Genomic DNA, 19,621 nt, shown 5'->3' with positions numbered 1-19,621 from the left:
TATCAGGCAAAGAAGTGATAGGCGTAGAAGAGTTTTCATACCTCCGTTGCGCAGCCTGAGTGATGAGTGACTCAGGTCTAGGATGTCCTATTAAGCACGTTGGCAAATCATCTGGTGATTTGTATTTCTTGTCAATTCTGGAAAAAACAGCAGTGACAGTCGATGGTGTTTTCATTATTTTTATTTCTTCTTCCCATATGTGGTCCACAATTGGTATAGCTTTGACTGTTTTGCTGGACTGATCTTTAAAGTCATATAAGAAACAGTCAGTCTGTGCAACAGTAATGGGGAGTTGGAAACGTTTGGCAGCTCTCTCCATTAATGTATGAAAACTGTCCCCGGTGGAGAATCTATTGGCAGTTGCCCTGGAGGGGAAGGCGGAGGAACAAGATGATCATCCCTTTCGTTGGTTATGGTACGATTATCTGTTATTTCATCATCTTCTCTGTCTCTTTAGGGATCATGATGATGACCATTATCAGTAGTGAATGGATTGCCCCAAGGGGCCATGACAATACAAGATTATGTAGTCATCATAGGATTAGGAGGTGGAGGAAGATTCTCTGGAGAATTAGGAGTAGATGTGACTTTTACTGTAGGTGACAGATGCCCCTCAACTGGTGTTGGAAAACACACATAATAATCCTTAAGCATGCTTTGTAAATCTTGCGTGAGGTTAGCTGGAACCTGAGCGGAGGCACATAAGATGGTACTGCTTAACATAGTGTTAGGTTTGGTAAACAGGCTCATAATATTCTTGTTCATCCTGGTCGTCCCGATACTTCACGTGCAATTCAGAAGGACTGTGAGCTGCACCAGACATTCCATGGTCTTAATCAGAGCCTTGGATAACCAGAAAGTGACTAGGCATTAGTGGTGATATATCAGAGGGTGTTAAAATGAAAGATTTATGCGGTGAAGAGATGACAGAAGTGTTATGGATGAGGTCATCTATGGTGTAGATAATGCTAGTGTTGATGTCCTCCTATGTTTTGATTTTGTGGTTGCCGAGGTTTTTAAAAAACAATTCCTTGTTGCCGGTTTCATTGACAATGTTGTTGGTGCCATTAACAGTGAGAATGGCGCTGATGCAGTTGTTGACGGCGTGGGAACAGTTCTCATTGACGTAACGGTCATCATCAACACAATGGCTCTCGATAACGGTGTGCCTGTCATCGTCGACAAGGTAGTGTTGATGTCGTTGACGATGGAAGAGGTGACGGTAAAGTCATCGTCCGGCCTTTGTCTTTAGTTGTCAACGTCCATGTTTTTTAAATGTTTCTCGCTGTCGATTTTTCAAATACTTTTATATTTTTTGAGACTGGTTCAGGCAAAGATCTTGTTTCAATAGATATGACTACAGAAGATGTAGAAGGCTCGGATTTTTAGTCTGAAGGAGGATTTAGGAAGAGCCTTCCATAGATCCACAATGTGTCTTTCTTAAGGCTTTTTTGCTGAGCTGATGGGACTCAAGGTGAGAACTTTCTCTCTTCCTAGAAGGTTGTGAGGAGATGGAGCACTCACTACGCTTAGACTTTAATTTCTGTAGCCATAATAGAAGTCTTTCCTTGCGGTCTTTGAGGATGTTTGGAGAAAAATGTCTGCAAATCTTACAGTCTCTCACCTTGTGGGATGGATGAATGCAATATATACAATCCTTATGACGATCTTCTGAATGGAGTCTTTTCTTACCACAGGTTGCACGGGGTCTAAAGACTCCTTTTCTTGACATGTTCTGACATACTGGAACAGAGAAATAAATGTTTGAAGATCAGCAATTCTGAAGAAACTGAGCAGAGCTCAGGGAGACTCCCTCACACATGATATGCAGTGACAATCTGAGGGAAGATGCCTCTGTTGGGAGTGTTTTAAAAGGTGTCGTCTGATTTGGCATTGTTCAACTTTGGTCCTTTTTTACAAAGGACATAGATAGGCTATTAAGCTGAACCTTGCATTCCCTTTACAGCTCATTATACTGATATATATTGCTTACTACGATACCGTGGGACTCCTACTTCGACGAGGAGGAAAGATTCAAGCATCTGAATCTATGAAAGATACTCCAATAATAGAGAATGAGTGGTGAATAGGTAACACCAATGAAACAGTGCCAGGACAAAAGACACTGCTGCAATTAACGCTTACACTATCAATACATCATATCACAAATGACATTGCCATATGGTAGCAGACACTGGTAAAGGAAAAACAATGTTAGGTTACCAGAGGGACATTGGCAGGTAAATGTTTGCCCTAATGCACAGAGCCAAGAGCTGGATCAATACAGATGTGCTCTCAACTGGTTTCCAGATGTGCTGCCAAAACCCACCCACTGTAATGGTGCAAGATCTTGTCAGACAATTTCCAAACCAATAAATGAAATTCCGTACAGCTGATATATTTGGTGTTTATTTAACCCCTGTGAAGAAAACAATTTAGTGCTGGCAGGATCATACACTGGCACAGTAAGGGTAATATTGGTAGAGTGTGTTTTGATGATATTTCATCTGCAGTATTTAAACAGTGCTGCATTTTTTTCCAAAAAGGATGTGCGTATCTCTTGGTCTGCATTTTGTAATGCATTTCTGTCTGCATGACAGATGTTTAACATGATGTAGAAATTGTGTGGTGTCAACAACAGAATGATGATGGTGACATAAAGGGTGTAGGAAGCTGGCCGGGTGTGTTGTGGACACCTAGGGTGTTTACACATTATACTAGGTCCAGCCAACCCCTATTTGTTAGTGAGACAGTGCCTAGGAAGCCAGGACTCTCTATTGGTAGGGGTCATGAGCAGCCAAGAATGATCTAGGAGGAGTGTAAAGCACTTACAATACCACAGTAGTCACACAGTAATTTATCTCACATGCAAGGAACCATACAGTGTTGCAAAAATAAGGGTACTTTATTACAGTAACACTGAACTAGATTACCAATAGGCAGCCCTCCAACTGGAGATAAGTACACACTATATATACATGTTAAGTATTAGGAATTAGCATAGAAAAACAACAAGCTTAGCATAGAAAAACAACAAGCAGAAAATAGTTAGGACCCTATTGGGGGGTGGTGGGGCTAACCATATATTAAAATAGTGGAATGTGAAGTTAGGTCCCCCACCCAAGGGTGTGGAATAGTTAAAAGGGAGTTGGGAGAATGCGGGACCCCAAGAGGGGAGTACCTAGATGACCCCCAGCGACCAGGAGAGCAGTGTTAAGTTACCTAGTCTTCCCAAGGACTATCAACAGGACATGGAAAAGCAACTTTGCAAGAACAGGACCAGCCCAGTGGAACCCAAGGGTGGATTCCAGTAGAAGGGGACCTGCAAAAGAAGGGGACAGAGTCCAGTCCGTGCAGGATTATACAGGTGGGGCAGGAGCCACTACCCATGCCTCTGTGGATGAAAATCAGAGTCAACAGTGAAAGATGAAGATCAGATGTGGAGCCCAGGAGCTGCAGGGAGGTCCTTGAAGTCATGCAGCAGTTGTCCCACACCGGTCGCCCGGTCGCAGTCTGGCCAGTGGTCAGGAGGACCACCAACAAGCCTTGGCAAACATAAATCTGGGCAGAAGAGGATTTGCAGAGAAGAAAAGGACCAGCAAGGTCCAGAGGACATGACCCCTGAGAGGGGAGTCCAGGCTCCCCCTCAGCAGTGGGAAGAGCCAGCAGAAGCAGTTGAAAACCCCACAGGCAACCCACTGGCAGCAAGCAGAGTAAGTTGCACTGAGGCCCCATCAGCACACCTGAAGAGGTGTCTCACATCGCTGGAGCAGCAGAGGAGAGACTGTCCTTGCAAGGATAAAGTGCTGGAGGTCGTGGCTACTTGGAGCCTAAAGATCCCTCGGAGCAGGAGTCAACAAGCCTTGGTTGCTGCAAGAGCTGCAATGACCAGGAGTTCTGTCCTGCAAGGAGAGGCAAGGGCTCACCGTCTCCCAAGTCGGTCAGAAGGCAGAGAGGACTAAGAGGACCACTCAGAACCACCACCTGTGTTGGAGGATCCACACAGTTCCTGTGGAGAGCAGATCCCAGCAGCCAGACGTTGTTGCCTTAGGTCCCTGCAAACGCAGAGGAGTGACTCTTTAATTCCGAGGGAGATTCCTTCTTGCTTCTTTGGTGCAGATGAATTCCTGCCGGCCCCAGAGGATGCACAGCTGTGGAAATGTTGCAATTGCTGGAAGGAGTTGGAGAAACAATGCTGCAAGGCGATGTTATCTCGGGAGTTGCAGGCTTGTTTGGTTCCCGTGGAGTTCAGTAGCGGTTCCGGTGGCCAGGAGCAGAAGAGGTCGATGCAGAGGAGTCCTGGTGGAGTCTTGCATGCCGAACTGGGAACTCACCCACAAGGGAGTCATTAAATACTACTAACAGGGGGCTTGGTCACTCTGCAGGGTGACCACCTATCAGACTGACCTCAGTCACCTGTCCTGACCAACGAGATGCTCCCAGGGTCCTCTGCACATCTTGTTTCCAAGATGGCAGAATCAAGTGGCCACCTGGAGTAGCTCTGGGCACCACCCCTGAGATGGTATGGGCAGGGGAGTGGTTAGTCCTCGTTCCTTTCTGATGTTTTGCGCCAGAGCAGGGACCAGGGGTCCCTGGACTGGTGCAAACTGAATTATGCAAGGAGGGCACCAAATGTGCCCTTCAAAGCAAGCCGGTGATGTGGGGAGGCTACCCCTCCCCGACCATGTAACACCTATTTCCAAGGAAAAGGGTGTTGCATCTCTTCTCCCACAGGTAATCCTTTGTTCTGCCTTCCCCTGCTTGAGATGGTCAAGCAGTAGGAGGGCAGAAACCTGTCTGAGAAGATGCAGCAGCATGGGCTGCCCGCAAACCATGAAAGACTGGTAGGAGCAATCCTGGTGGGCCCTCAAAGGAGCCCCAGAGTGCATGGAATCATGCCACGAATATTGGCATTAGTATTGGTGTCTGATTCCGACATGTTTGATATCGGTGTTATCATTATGTAGCTGGACCACAGGTGTAAAGTACATGGATAAACTGGCTTCCCCGCACTTACCAAGTCCAGTGCATTGGAACTGAAGTTTGAAGGGGTACCTCTACTCATGCACGGGTGCCCTCACACACCAGAACCTGCACCCTGCCTTATGGGCCAGGAGGGCCTACCACAGCTGTGGCTTAGAGTGATCTGGTGTAGTGACCAGGAGTGAAAGGATGCATGCACGTTTTCACACAGGCTACAATGGCAGGCCTGAAGACACATTTTGCATGGGCTCCTGTGGGAGGCATCATACATGCTGCAGCCCATGAGGGACACCTGGCATACCAATGCCCTGGGTACCCAAGTACCATGTACTGTGGACTTAAAGGTATGCCAACTGTGGGGTTTAAGAGTATCATAGCAACCACGTTTAGAGGAGAGAGCACAATCATATGGGGGTCCTGGTTAGTGGGATCCCAGTGAAAACGGTCTAAGCACACTGATAAACAGGCAAAATGTAGAGCAACTATACCAAAAAGAGTGACTTTCCTACAAAGGGCATATTAACAGGGGCCTATCTCAAGCTATCCTGAGAAAGGTCCCTAGTTCCGGAGAACTTCAAATGTATTTTCAGTGAACTAACCTTGCATCCTCATGGAGAGACCCTGAAATAAACAGTATTTTGGTTGTAATGCCAGGATTTTCACCCACTATGTGAGATAACAAGGCCATTCCCTTAAGAGCCTATACATTGATTGAAAAGTATGTAGAACTGGAAGGAGAGTGCAGGTGAGTGCAAACGTAAGAGGAAGAGCAATGATTTGACAAGATGAACCTGCATGTACCCTTACCAGACTTCCATGACAGTCAGAAAAAAAAGGATAAAATTAATTATCAGAGGAATGCCCCTGTAACCACCAAAACCTGGTGAATGAAGCCTAGATTGTAATGAAGGCTCACTGGGAGATTCATGCAAAAATTAGTTATAAAAATGGTCTGAATCAATTGTAAATTGCAAGTGTGAGATATGAGGGGTTTCACCTGCTCTAGGGGATGTTATTAAGGTAGATAATGGTGTAAGCCAAGCTGAGTCTATGGCCTGTTTAGTTTTAGTCACCTGGTTAGTTTTCAACAAAAAATAAATATTTTACACCCAAAAACAACGTGGGTAAATTGGTTTACCTGCCTAGGTTTTCAGTCATGATGTCTCTGCCAGTCAGGTCATGAACAAATAACACATTAAATATCTTTACCAGATATCTGCTCAGGCAAAGCAGAGGCTTCATGTTGACAAGATTTAAAAATTGTATTTTATCACACTGAGGATAAACATATTTATATTGAGCTTGCAAAGAGTTCAGGTCGACCTACTTTTTGCCGTATTCCTGAGAGAGTGAAACTCCCAAATCCTGTTACACCACTAAAGTATCAATGCGTAGACAAATGAAAGGGTTAGCTGTTCACTGGCGCTGTACGTATAGTGCTACTACAGCACTTAGACCTTAAATGTATATCAGCAAGAGTAACACAAGTGATGCCTGCTCCATTAAGTTTTGTGTATGCAGCCAAAAACAAAGAAACAAAGAAAGAAAGATTTGCATTAATAATGGTTAATAAACTGAAGACCACTCAATCATACCCTACCTCCAATCACTTCCACAAATTCTGATCCAGCCATTGCCAGGAATGGAACTTGTGCTTCAGTTGCCACTGCTTTCGCCAACAAGGTTTTTCCACAGCCTGGCGGTCCTAGAAGAAGGGATCCCTTAGGGACTTTTGCGCCAAGCTGCAGGTAGCGCTCGGGGCTCTAAGTAAAATAAAATGGTAAGCTATTTATATTTTTGTTTACAAACAGATTGATTACCCCTATTTGATCATCAAAGCCATTTACATCTTTAGTCTCAAAGTTACAGATACACAAAAAATACACATTACATGGGATAGATTGTATATGCTAAACACAGTACTGCTTTGTCCCAATACCAGAAAGAAAATAACATTTGACTAACAGAACTGCAACTGCTCTTTGGCACGTCAAGTGCATCCCAGACCTTCAATGTAGTGGCTTTCAGCAGTCCCTCTTCATCCACAGGTATGTTGTTGTGTCATTCAGATTTTATCATTCAGATTTTATTTCTGCCCACTGCATGGGACAATGGTGCAACCCTCTTCAGCCACTGGCTAACATCACTATAAGTGATGGCATTCTGCTCTTTCACAAGGAGCACATTTGTACACAAAGTAGTTTCCTTCATTGTTAGGCACTAGTATGGAAATGTATACTTTCTGAGACCAAAAAATATTTTTAGTTTTCATATAGCCGAAGGCCTAGCAGCTGCCTCACAAATAATATTTACAAAAAAAATGTCAAAACAAGCATTGACAAATTCAAAAAGGAGCATTCCAACAGCAATCTATTTGCTTTGCACATGCTTGTTTTATGGTTTATGATCGAGCCAAGTTAACCCAATGAGTGGTAAGGGCCAAATATCAAGGTGTTAAAACAAGTTATCAAATGTTGCATCAGCAAAAGAGTGAAGAGGGTAAATGTGGAAAAATTGACTGAATAACAGGATTACAAGCACTGCACTGAATGATCTCATACCAACATGATATGGTGGCGGAAACAACACATAGAACAAATTCCATTGAAGTGGCATTAAACATCAAGTCTAGGAGACTGTGCAAGAGTTCAAACTTGGAGCCACATAGCCACAAACCACCCTATGGAACAGTCTTTAGTGAGTTAAGCACTTCAAAGCAGATGCCCAGTGGGAATCTGAAAACTGAAGGAGATAGCCACTTGACTGATAATCCATTCTCCCTCGGCACAGAGCCCTTTTTTGGATGTTTGGGTTAGTTGGCAGCAAGAGCTTTATAACCTTTTTCCACTAAAGGTAGCTATGTTAGTTGTGGGTCCTTTTTTTGCAACATCCTGGAGATTTATACAGTAACTAGGGTCTTAGAACCCTCTGGACAGAACCGATAAATCGCCAAAATATATCTAAATTTATGTTTTTGGGGAAAAACTGGGAATGTGGTGCTGTGCAGGAAAACATATTTTTTTCCCCAAAGGTGGCATCAACAAAAGGTTTGCTGTGCTAGGATTAAAAACTAGTTTGTTACCTGCACATTGTGGTTCTCCCGCATCAACATCTTTCATAAATTCACATGCTTGAATCTTCCCCATCGTCATGGTGGGAGTCCCACGGTATTTTAAAATAAGTAGTGCCAAAAGTAAATTAACAAACCATAAAAAAAAATCAATTGACATTGTTAACAAACTCACATTGTTTTAATAGACACAAACTTCAGCCTACCACAGGCTGGACCCAGGACCACTTCACCACAGCAGAGCCACTCTTCCTCAGATTTCTTAGCATAAGTGTGGATATAAATATAGTTGAGTGGTATGCCTATACAGGGTGGTGGGTGGCCCGATTGTAAATCAATGAAATATGCCAATACTGGAGAACCACAGTGTACAGGTAAGTAACTAGTTTTTTTCTCCAGTATCAAATCTTCCATAGATTCACATGCTTGAATCAGAATAGCTAGCAGTAGATAACGTAGCACGTTTAGGCATAACCATGCGACAGATAAAAGGTACTCAACATAAGCTTCAAACTACTGTGAAATGTATAGCACACGATAACAGACCACTTATAAGAAAAAAACCAAAATATATATATATAACTATAGCGAATGATAGAAACAGTCAGATAAGGTGTAATATAAACCAGTACCTTGATCAAAGAGGTGGCGTAAGACTGCCTGGCCGGCGGCTGTATCAGCTTTCCATGCTGATTCCAAACAATAATGCTTGGATAAAGTGTGCACATTAGACCAAGTTGCAAGCCTGCAAATATCTGGGAGCGACACTCCCACGCATAAGGCAGTTGATGTGGCCATCTTTCTAGTCCAGTGTGCTGTCACGTTCCTGGATAGCGGTCTTCCCGCCTTGTCATGACAAAATGTAATAGCTGACTATATCCATAGAGCAATGATGCTTCTAGAAACCGTTCTCCCCTTTCTGGGAGGTGCGAAGGAAATGAACAATTGATCCGATTTCCTGAAAGGTTTTATGCAGCAGATGTAGAATTTTAAGCATCATCTTACATCAAAAGAGCAAAGAGTTTCCTCCTCCGAAGAAGAAGGGTCTTTGAAATATTATGTCAAGATTACTGGCTCATTTAGATGTAAAGAGGAAGGAATGTTAGGAATTAATTTTGGATTTGTTCTCAAGAGCAACTTCTCGTTTTTGACCTGCAGGAAAGGCTCGGAAGACAGAAAAAGCCTGAATTTCCCTAAATATCCTGGCTGACATAAGGGCTACAAGAAGGGTCGCTTAAAATGAGGCATACTTCATGTTACCTTACGAAGGGTCTAAAAGGAGGCTTAATTAGCTGGGTAGACTCTGAAAAGGCCTTTAATGAATTATTTTACTAGGCTGTAGGACCATAGAGAGACTTCACCAGGTTTTCTATGGAATCTGGAGACTGCTGCTAAATGCGCCTTTATGGAAAATAGCACTAAGCCTGACTTAGCCAAGTGCAGGAGATACGGTACTATTTGCTCTGGGGCAGAATAAAATGGGTGGTTCTTATTTCTCTGATACACCACTGACACAATATCTTCCACTTTGCAGCGTAAGATGTATTTGTGGAAAAAGCTCTTGCCTGTCCCAGTATAGATCTGTATTCCTCTGGTATTACTAAGGATCTGAACTCATGCTCATGAGGTGATATGCTGATAAATTGAGAGATTGTATCTGAGGATACAGATTCTGTCCGTTGCTCATTGATATTAGATTGCTCCTTGGTTGGAAGTGTATGGGCAGGAATATCGACAGAAGGAGGGGCTCCGTGTACCAGTATTTTCTCAGCCAGCCTGAGGCTATTAGAATGAGGTGACATGGCTCTCTCCTCTCCTTGCGCAGCACCTGGAAATGGTGGAAAGGCATATGCAAACATTCCCTTCCATTGAATCCGGAGCGCATTTCCCAAAGACCCTTTCTGTGAGAATCTGCTGGTAAATCTCTGGCACTTCTTGTTGGATAGATTTGCGAACAGGTCACCAGCTGGTGTGCCTCAGTTCCTGAAGACCTGAGGAGCAGTTTTTTTACTATTTCCCACTCTCAGCATTGAGCAGACACAACGCTTAGACAGTCTGCCTGCCCACTGTCTATGCGTGGGACATGCTCTATTTTCAGTGATATGTTGTGTTTCAGCAACCATTCCCAAATCTGCTGGGCCTGAGACAAAAGGGTCTGCAACCTTGTGCCACCTTTCTTTGCTAGGTAAAACACTGTAGTGGTGTTGTCCATACTGACTAGGACAGAGGAGCCGTGAATTCTGGGAGGAAATTATTGGAGGCCCAGGAAGACAGCTCTCAACTCTAAGGGACTGATGTGTTTCTGAACCTCTTTTGAGGACCATTTCCAAGAGATTAGTAGTTCCTGAAGATGTGCTTCCCAGCCTTCTAATGAGGCACGCATTGTCATTATGAAACTCGGTTGCGTTGCTTCGAATGAGAGACCTGGAGATATGTTGCTTTCCTTTCTCCACCACGATAGAGCTTTAGTCATGGTAGGTGTGATGTTAATGACGTCCTCGAACGAATCGTGGCCTGAACCCACTGAGTGTCGAGCTGCTCTTGTAAAGGACTAATCCTTAAAATGACAGTTTAGAATCAATGGGATACATGAGGATAGCATCCCCAACATTGACTTGTACATCCCCACTGAAGCTAACTTTCTTACCTGCAGAGAAGAGGCCAGACCAGAGTATTCTTTACCTGGCTGGGTAAGCTTTGGCTAGAATGGCTCCTAGAAAAGTCAAGACTGAGCTGGAATGAGACAACTTTTTCGCAATTACCTGAAGCTTCAGAGACTTGAAAAGCTGCTTGCAATCTATGGTAGAGTCTCTTGCAACATGGAATGTTGGACCTTTGATCAACCAGTCATCCTGGTAAGGAAATACCTGGTGACCCTGTCTTCTGAGGAAGGCCGTTACTGGTGCCATGCACTCTATACTCTTGGGGCCGACCTTAGCCCGAAAGGGAGAACTCTGAATTGGTGGTGGGACAGACATCACCACCTCAAACCTTAAAAATTGCAGATGCCTGCTGCATATGTGAAAATGTGCATCTAGAAGATACTAAGACATCGTGAAATCCCCTTTGTTGATCATGGGAAGGGTCTCCTAAAATGACAGCATGCAAAAGGGTTGCTTTTTTATGTATTTGTTTAGTTGCCTGAGATCCAGGACCTGCCTTCATTTCCTGGCCCTTTTCTGTATTAGGGAGAAGTTTGAATAAAGCCCTCTGCCCCATTGCAAAGACAAGTCCACGGTTGTGTCGATTATCTCAGAGGAAGCTTTGACACCTTCCTCTAGGATCTCCTTGGCGTCCTTCCGTTTGTCCTCCGGCAGATGATCAAGAAGCAGAGCGAGATCTGACCACATCTGCCTATCCTATCAAGCTAGAATGGCCAATGCATATGATGCTCTAATGGATGTGGCTGACATTGCAGCAAAACGTTTTCCTATGTTATCTAATCTATGGCCTTCTTTGTCTGGTGGAGTTGAACAAGGGGCTGATGGGTTCTGTGAACGTCTTTGAGCTGCTTGTATCACCATAGAATCCACTCCAGGATGTCCTATTAGGCAGGCTGGTGAGGCAACCGGGGCTTTGTATTTCTTCTCCATCCGTGGGACCACATGAGGGACCGATGCAGAATGTCTCATCAATTTTAGATCTCCCTCCCACATATGAACTATAATTGGGATAGAATGGAAAGATTTTCTTATTGAATCTTTAAAATCATACAGAAAGCAACCAGTCTGCTTAGCTGGAAGAGGCAAATCGAACCTCTTGGATGCTCGCTCCATTATCTCATGGAATTCCCCAATATCCTCAGGTGGGGATTGAGCTGGAGATGGTGTTGGTGAAGGAGATGAAGGGGTAACATAATCGCCCCATTCGTCTCCAGGTGTACCAAGGTCATTAAGCAATTCTTCTTCAGGCTGGTCATCCTGATCACTTTCTATATAGTCATCTCTTATTGTTACAATGGGTGTTTCTGCTCTTTGCTCTCCAGTCTCCTCTGGTATAGGGGTTGCAGGTAGGTGCTGCCCAACGAGTGGTACCGTACTTCCCGGAGTGAGAGTGGTTGGTGCATGTGAACCTGGGAAGTGTTTGTATTAATCACTGAGCATATATCTAAAATCATATACATACCAGTGAAATAGGGATTGAGATGGTCTCTTTTTGCACATGGTGTTGCTCCTCCTCTTCTTGCTCATCGTAGGGATAGTGCTCTTGAAAAGAGTCATATCTGTGGGAGATGGGCTGATCACAGAATGAAAAAGAGTAGTAACCTTCCAAGTCACTGGAAGTGTCTTTGCCTAGGTTGGCCGCATCATCCTCCGAGTCCTGGTATTTTACAGGCAGCTGTGATGGGCTGTATGTGAACCCGAACTTGCCCCTGTCTTCTGATTCTTCTGTAGCTAGAAGATGAGGCAGTGGGGAGATGTTAAAGCTGGTTTTTAGCTTTGCAGATATGAAGGCTGTAGTTTTCTCTCTTGCCGACGATGCAATGTTCTGTGACACAGGTCTCATCGATGGTGATTTGAAAACTGTCGACGCAGCGGCCACAACTGGTGGTGTCGATTGGACAGTGGTCGACTGTGTAGCTGATGTCGCTGTCGACCACAAGGTGGTGGTCTTCGGCAAAGCTGCCGTCTACAAAGTGGTTGTGGTTATGGTAGTTGTCATCATCGATGTGACTGTGTTCACTGAAGAAATAGCCGTCGACAAAATCTTCGCTGACGCTACCTTTCAGGCCGACGGGTCAGTTGACGGTCTCTTTTTTGAGGTGTAACAGGCACGAAGAAAAAGATTTTGATTTCTTCTGTTCTGTCCTTATCTTTAGTTTTGAGATTCTTAAAGTCCTTTATAAATGAGGCTGAGCCCTCATTTTTACATTTGTGCTCCTGAGAAATGTGACTAGGTCCTTCCTCCTCCTCAGATCCAGAATTTGATCTGGATTTTTTCTTTTGCAGCCATAACAGCATCTGGCTTCTCTGTCCTTTAGAGATTCTGCAGGGAAAGTTCTGCAGTGTTTACAGTCCTTAGGCACATGGTTTGGATGGAGGCAACAGGGGCACTCCTTGTGAGGGTCCTCAGAAAACGGTCTTGCTTTTCCACATGATCTACAGGTCCTGGAAAGCCTCATTTTAAATCCCTCAGACATGGTAAAAATAAATAAAGTGCAGTACCTCAAAGATGATACCAACAGGTCCTTAACTGTAAAAGAGGTTAAAAGTTCACAAACTGAGGCAACTGAGCAGAGCTCAGTGAGTATCCCTCACACACGACATGTGGTTAGAAATCTGAGGAAGAGTGGCTCTGCTGGTGTGAAGTGGTCATGAGTCCAGCCTCTAACTGGCTGTAGTTTGTGTCTATTAAAACAATGTGAATTGGTTAACAACGTCAATTGACTTTCTATGGCCTGTTAATGTACTTTTTGTACTGTAGGAAAGTACCCTCTTTTTGGCATGGTTACCCCCACGGTTTGCCCATCAGTGTGCTTAGACTGTCTTTACTGGGATCCTGCTAACCAGGACCCTAGTGATTGTGCTCTCTCCCCCAAAATTTGGTTACGCAGGACCTTTGTGCACTCCACAATTGGCATACTGTTGTCCCCTTATAAGACCCTACTATATGGCACTTAGGCACCCAGGACATTGGGACACTCAGGGGTCCCCCATGGGCTGCAGCACGTATTATGCCACCCATGAGACCCTATGCAGAATGTGCCTGAAGGCCTGCCATTGCAGTCTGTGTGAAAAGGTGCATGCACCCTTTCGCCACAGGTCACCACACCAGGGCACTGTAAGTCACCCCTATGGTACGTCCTCTTAGCCCAGAGGGCAAGGTGCAGGTCTCTATGTGTGAGGGCACCCATGTATAAGCAGAGGTGCCCCTACGAACTCCAGTTCCATTGCACTGGACTTCGTAAGTGCGGGGAAGCCATTTTACCCGTTTACTGGACAATGGTCACTCACTACCTGTGTCCAGCTACATAATGGTAACTCCGAACCTGGAAATGCTTGGTATCAAACATGTGGTAATCATACCCCAATACTAGTGCCAGTATTGGTTGTATGATTCCCCGCACTCTGGGTGCTCCTTAGAGGACCCCCCCCAACATTGCTCCTACCAGTCTTCCAAGGGTTTTCCAGGCAGCCCACACTGCTGCCACACCTCAGACAGGGTTCTGCCCTCCTGCTGCTTGATCAGCTCAGACAGGGGAAGGCAGAAGAAAGGATTTCCTGTAGGAGAGGGAAGGAACACCCTCTCTCTTGAAAATAGGTGTTCAAGACTTGGGAGAGGTAACCTCCCAAAGCCATAGGTTTGCTTTGAAGGGCACATTTGGTGCACTCCTTGCATAAATCGGTTTGCACCAGTCCATTAACCCCAGTCCCTGTGACCATTCCCCTGTCCATCATCGCACCAGGGGTGGTGCCCAGAGCTCCTACAGGTGGCCACTCAATTCTGCCATCTTGTAACCAAGATGTGCAGAGGCACCTGGGAGCATCTCAGTGGCCAGGTCAGGCCGGTGACGTCAGAGACCCCTCCTGATAGTTGGTCACCGTGCAAGGTGACCAAACCCCCTTTTAGGGCTATTTAGGGACTCCTTTGAGAGTGGGTCCCCAGATTTGACGTGCAAGACTCCACCATGACCCCTCTGCATCGTTTACTTCTGCTCCTGGCCACCGAAACCGCAATTGGACACTTTAAGAACCAACAAGACTGCAACTCTCGAGACAACCTCATCTTGCAACATTGTTTCTCCGGCTCCTTCCGGCAAGTGCAACATTTCCTCTGCTGAGCATCCTCTAGGGTCGGCAAGACTTCAGCTGTACTAGGAAATCCGAAGGAATCTCCCTTTGAATGAAGGAGTCACTTCCCTGTATCTGCAGGCACCTACAGCAACGATGGCCAGCTGCGTGGATCTGCTCTCCTCTGAAACGTGTGAATCCTGCATCACAGGTGGTGGTCCGGTGTGGTCCCCCTCGGTCCTCTCTGCCCAGCTTGGGAGACAGTGAGCCTTTGCCTCTCCTTGCAGGACAGTACCCCTGTTCACCGTGACTCTTGCAGCTATGAAGGATTGCTGTCTACTGCTCCAAGGGATCTTCAGGCTCTGAGCAGCCCCGGCCCCCAGCACTTCTTCTTGCCAAGCACAGTCTCCTCTCTGCTGCTCCAACAACGTGGGACACCTCTTCAGGTGTGCCGACTGGGTCTCACTGTAACCTACTGTGCCTGCTGCCAGTGGATTGCCTGTGGAGGCTGAGACTGCTTATGCTGACTCTCCCGACTGCTGAGGGTCAGCCTGGACTCCCCTCCAAGAGTTAAGTTCCCTGAACCTTGCTGGTCCTCTTCAGCCTTGCAACTCTTCCTTTGCTCCTCTTGCATTTGCCAAGGCCTGTTGGTGGTTCTCCTACACCACTGACCATCTGTGACCCGACGACCGACGTGGGACACCATCTGCACCACTCCAAGGGCTCCTCTTCACAGCTGGTCGTCTTCTTCCCCCTTCAACTCTGTCCTCTTCTTTTGCAGGTCATCTTCTTCCAGAGTCCACCTTTGGTTTCTTCTAGTCTGGTCCTGTTCTTGCACAATACATTTTCTAACTCCTCTTGTTAGTCCTTGGGAAGACCAGGTACTTACCTCTGCTCTCCAGGTCGCTGGGGATTACTCAAGTACTCACCTCTTGGGGTCCCAGGTTCTTCCAGCTTCTCTCTAATGACTCCATATCCTTGGGTGGGGGACTTTACTTCACATTCCACTATTTTAGTATATGGGTTGGTCCCCCCCAGGGCCCTCACTATTTTCTATAATTCTTGTTGTTTCTATGCTAATTTCTGATTGCTAATGTGTGTGTGTGTGTATATATATATGTGTATATATATATATATATATATATATATATTAGTGTGTACTTACCTCCAGTTGGGGGGACTGCCCATTAATTATTCTAGTGTAGTGTTACTGTACTAAAGTACCTTTATTTTTTAACACTGTGTGGTTCCTTTCATGTGTGATACGTTACTGTGCGACTATTGTGGTATTGCATAAGCTTTGCATGCCTCCTAGATAAGTCTTGGCTGCTCATCCACAGCTACCTATAGAGAGCCCTGTCTTCCTAGACACTGTGTTTATTCACTAAAAAGGGTTGCATGGACCTGGGATAAGGTGCCAACACCATAGGTGTCCACCACACACCAGGTGAACTTCCTACAGGTACTGCTTATTTTACAATACCGTGAGGCTCCCACCATGACAACAGGGAAGACTCAAGTATGTGAATCTATAAAAGATTCAATACTGGAGAACTATCTTTTCAGCTTCCATGACCAACCACAGCATTAGCAAATAACATTTTAACGGCTTTTGCATTTTTCTAAGAAGTGGTCAAGTTTTGCTAAATTTTGTGGTTTCCACCTATTTGCAGTTTACAGTGAAAACAGATATGAAACCCATGGGTGATTCTGGAAAGCTATACATTACTGAAACAGAGAATACCCTAAATTCAGCAAGGGGTCATCTGTATAGATCCCTCAAGGTTAAAAGAAACTAATTGTTGAAATAAAAAACTATGAAGAAGTAGGGAAACAATGACCAATGGTGACAAAGTTTTCATCAATCTTTTTTTGTCACAATTACAATTACAATTTACAAAACCAATATACTGTTAAGTCCGACAGACCTTTCTGGGCATAGGGTTTGTAGGTTCCCCAAACAACATGATAGCTAGAGCCAACAACTGAGCAGCAGCTTATAGTGAATTTTCATTGTGTGTGTTCATTGTAGTAATATACAATGAATGAAAAATGGTTATGTAGGAAACTTGCACATTTCTGAAATATGAGCCAGAATTTAGGAACAGTAGTTATTTGTACACCTCAAAATTTGGGGTTACCCATACTATCATGTGATTCAGAAGGGCATTTTGCAGAATGTCGTCTTTCTTGCACACTGGCTCACATTTGGAAGACAAAATTGTAGAGAAATCCAGTTGGGAATAACCAATGTTCTACTATTTTGTGTTCCAACACAGTTCCAGATAACCATGGTACCTCCTGGCTAGGTGAGATCACATTGCACATTTTTGTTTTAACAATGGGGGTCCAGGAAAACTTATAAAACTCAGACATTTCTGAAAACTAGACACCGAGGGAAGTATATAGTGGATTGACTTATGCAGATCACACAATGTTTTTTTTTATCCAGACAACAAAGCAAACATCAGATTTTGGAACAAACACCCATTATCTCACATTTCTAAGAGAGAAAGCTCTGGAAGTTGAGGGGATCCCCAAAATTACTATCACCTACCTTTTCTACACTTCTCCTGATAAAAAAGGCATACCACTATGTAGCTGGGCCTAGCATCTGAAACACAAATCTCTCCAAAACAACACTGAGACATCAAAACTCTGAGAGAAAAATGACCCGGTTTAGCAATGTGGGAAACTAGGGATTTTGGCCTCTGTCTTGCCCGCAACAGATTGAAATGGTAGTCACCTAACCGAGGCCAGGGTGGTGTGACTTGTGTGGATCTCACAATGCTTTTCTTTTTTAACCAAGAAGGCCTACCAAACCTTAAACTTTGTCTATAAACGTGCTTTTTAGAGTTGAGCCAGCGGGAGCAAGCCCTAGCACATGTGTTTTGCTTGCGACACACTTATGTTAACAAAAAAGGGCTTGGAGCCCACGCCTGTTGCTTAGCATTTGTTGACTTGCCTGGAACTCTTCTTTACAGCCTCATAATTCATCACTGCAGGCCTGGCATCGCTTCCATTACCCTCTGGGGAGCAGGGACCAAGCACTTAATCAGTGCCTGGGCACTGCTCCCGACATGACAGAGGTACTATTTCATTCTTTTTAACGACTACTGCCCTGCAAACAGAATTGTGTGACTGCCCAGCAGGGCAAACAAAATTGCAAAGTTGTATTTTCTATAGTTAACTTTATTTTATTTTGCAAAGTCCTATTTTCTCACTTTGCACTCATGTTTTGTTTTTGCTAGAGGGCACTGTTCTCAAATGATGACGATTACCGTGATCTGAATATTGCAAAGCAACATATTTCTTTTGGTTATGTGTTATTTCCGAACCTATGTTTTAACACCTAATTGTGCAGAACACCCCAATACACCCTACTCCAATCAATGCTAATCCAACCCACATCATCCACCCCAGATCAAACCAAAACCACCCACTCCAATTAAATTCCTCCCCACTCAAATAAAAACCACTCACCCAAATCCATTTCACTCCAATCCTCCGAATCCACTCCACTCTAATCTGCCCGCTCCAATCCAAAACAATCTGCCCGCTCCAATCCAAAACAATCTGCCCCGCTCCAATCCAAAACAATCTGCCCCGCTCCAATCCAAAACAATCTGCCCCGCTCCAATCCAAAACAATCTGCCCCGCTCCAATCCAAAACAATCTGCCCCGCTCCAATCCAAAACAATCTGCCCCGCTCCAATCCAAAACAATCTGCCCCGCTCCAATCCAAAACAATCTGCCCCGCTCCAATCCAAAACAATCTGCCCCGCTCCAATCCAAAACAATCTGCCCCGCTCCAATCCAAAACAATCTGCCCCGCTCCAATCCAAAACAATCTGCCCCGCTCCAATCCAAAACAATCTGCCCCGCTCCAATCCAAAACAATCTGCCCGCTCTAATCCAAAACAATCTGCCCGCTCTAATCCAAAACAATCTGCCCGCTCTAATCCAAAGCAATCAACCCCGCTCCAATCCAAAGCAATCAACCCCGCTCCAATCCAAAGCAATCAACCCCGCTCCAATCCAAAGCAATCAGCCCCGCTCCAATCCAAAGCAATCAGCCCCGCTCCAATCCAAAGCAATCAGCCCCGCTCCAATCCAAAGCAATCAGCCCCGCTCCAATCCAAAGCAATCAGCCCCGCTCCAATCCAAAGCAATCAGCCCCGCTCCAATCCAAAGCAATCAGCCCCGCTCCAATCCAAAGCAATCAGCCCCGCTCCAATCCAAAGCAATCAGCTCGCTCCAATCCAATCAGCCCCGCTCCAATCCAATCAGCCCTGCTCCAATCCAAAGCAATCGGCCCTATGCCCCACGCCAATCCAAAGCAATCAACCCCGCTCCAATCCAAAGCAATCAACCCCGCTCCAATCCAAAGCAATCAACCCCGCTCCAATCCAAAGCAATCAGCCCCGCTCCAATCCAAAGCAATCAGCCCGCTCCAATCCAAAGCAATCAGCCCTGCTCCAATCCAAAGCAATCAGCCCCGCTCCAATCAAAAGCAATCAGCCCCGCTCCAATCAAAAGCAATCAGCCCCGCTCCAATCAAAAGCAATCAGCCCCGCTCTAATCAAAGCAATCAGCCCCGCTCTAATCAAAAGCAATCAGCCCCGCTCTAATCAAAAGCAATCAGCCCCGCTCTAATCAAAAGCAATTAGCCCCGCTCTAATCAAAAGCAATCAGCCCCGCTCTAATCCAAAGCAATCAGCCCCGCTCCAATCCAAAGCAATCAGCCCCGCTCCAATCCAAAGCAATCAGCCCCGCTCCAATCCAAAGCAATCAGCCCCGCTCCAATCCAAAGCAATCAGCCCCGCTCCAATCCAAA

The 19,621-nt window shown here is 45.2% G+C and overlaps 1 protein-coding gene across 1 annotated transcript in view; it reads right to left on the bottom strand.

The window, feature by feature from the left end:
• The window catches only part of SPG7 (SPG7 matrix AAA peptidase subunit, paraplegin), a 462,707-nt gene that overhangs the window by 287,136 nt on the left and 155,950 nt on the right, over window positions 1–19,621 (bottom strand). Inside the window, exon 8 of the mRNA XM_069216631.1 lies at window positions 6,584–6,746. Within this exon, the coding sequence (XP_069072732.1) occupies window positions 6,584–6,746 (163 nt within the window). The remainder of the gene's footprint in view (window positions 1–6,583; window positions 6,747–19,621) is intronic.

The sequence above is a fragment of the Pleurodeles waltl genome, chromosome 12 (genome assembly GCF_031143425.1).
Source record: "Pleurodeles waltl isolate 20211129_DDA chromosome 12, aPleWal1.hap1.20221129, whole genome shotgun sequence".
Classification (NCBI taxonomy): domain Eukaryota; kingdom Metazoa; phylum Chordata; class Amphibia; order Caudata; family Salamandridae; genus Pleurodeles; species Pleurodeles waltl.
Note: the sequence above shows the minus strand (reverse complement) of the source record. Positions and strands in the feature narration are given on the sequence as shown.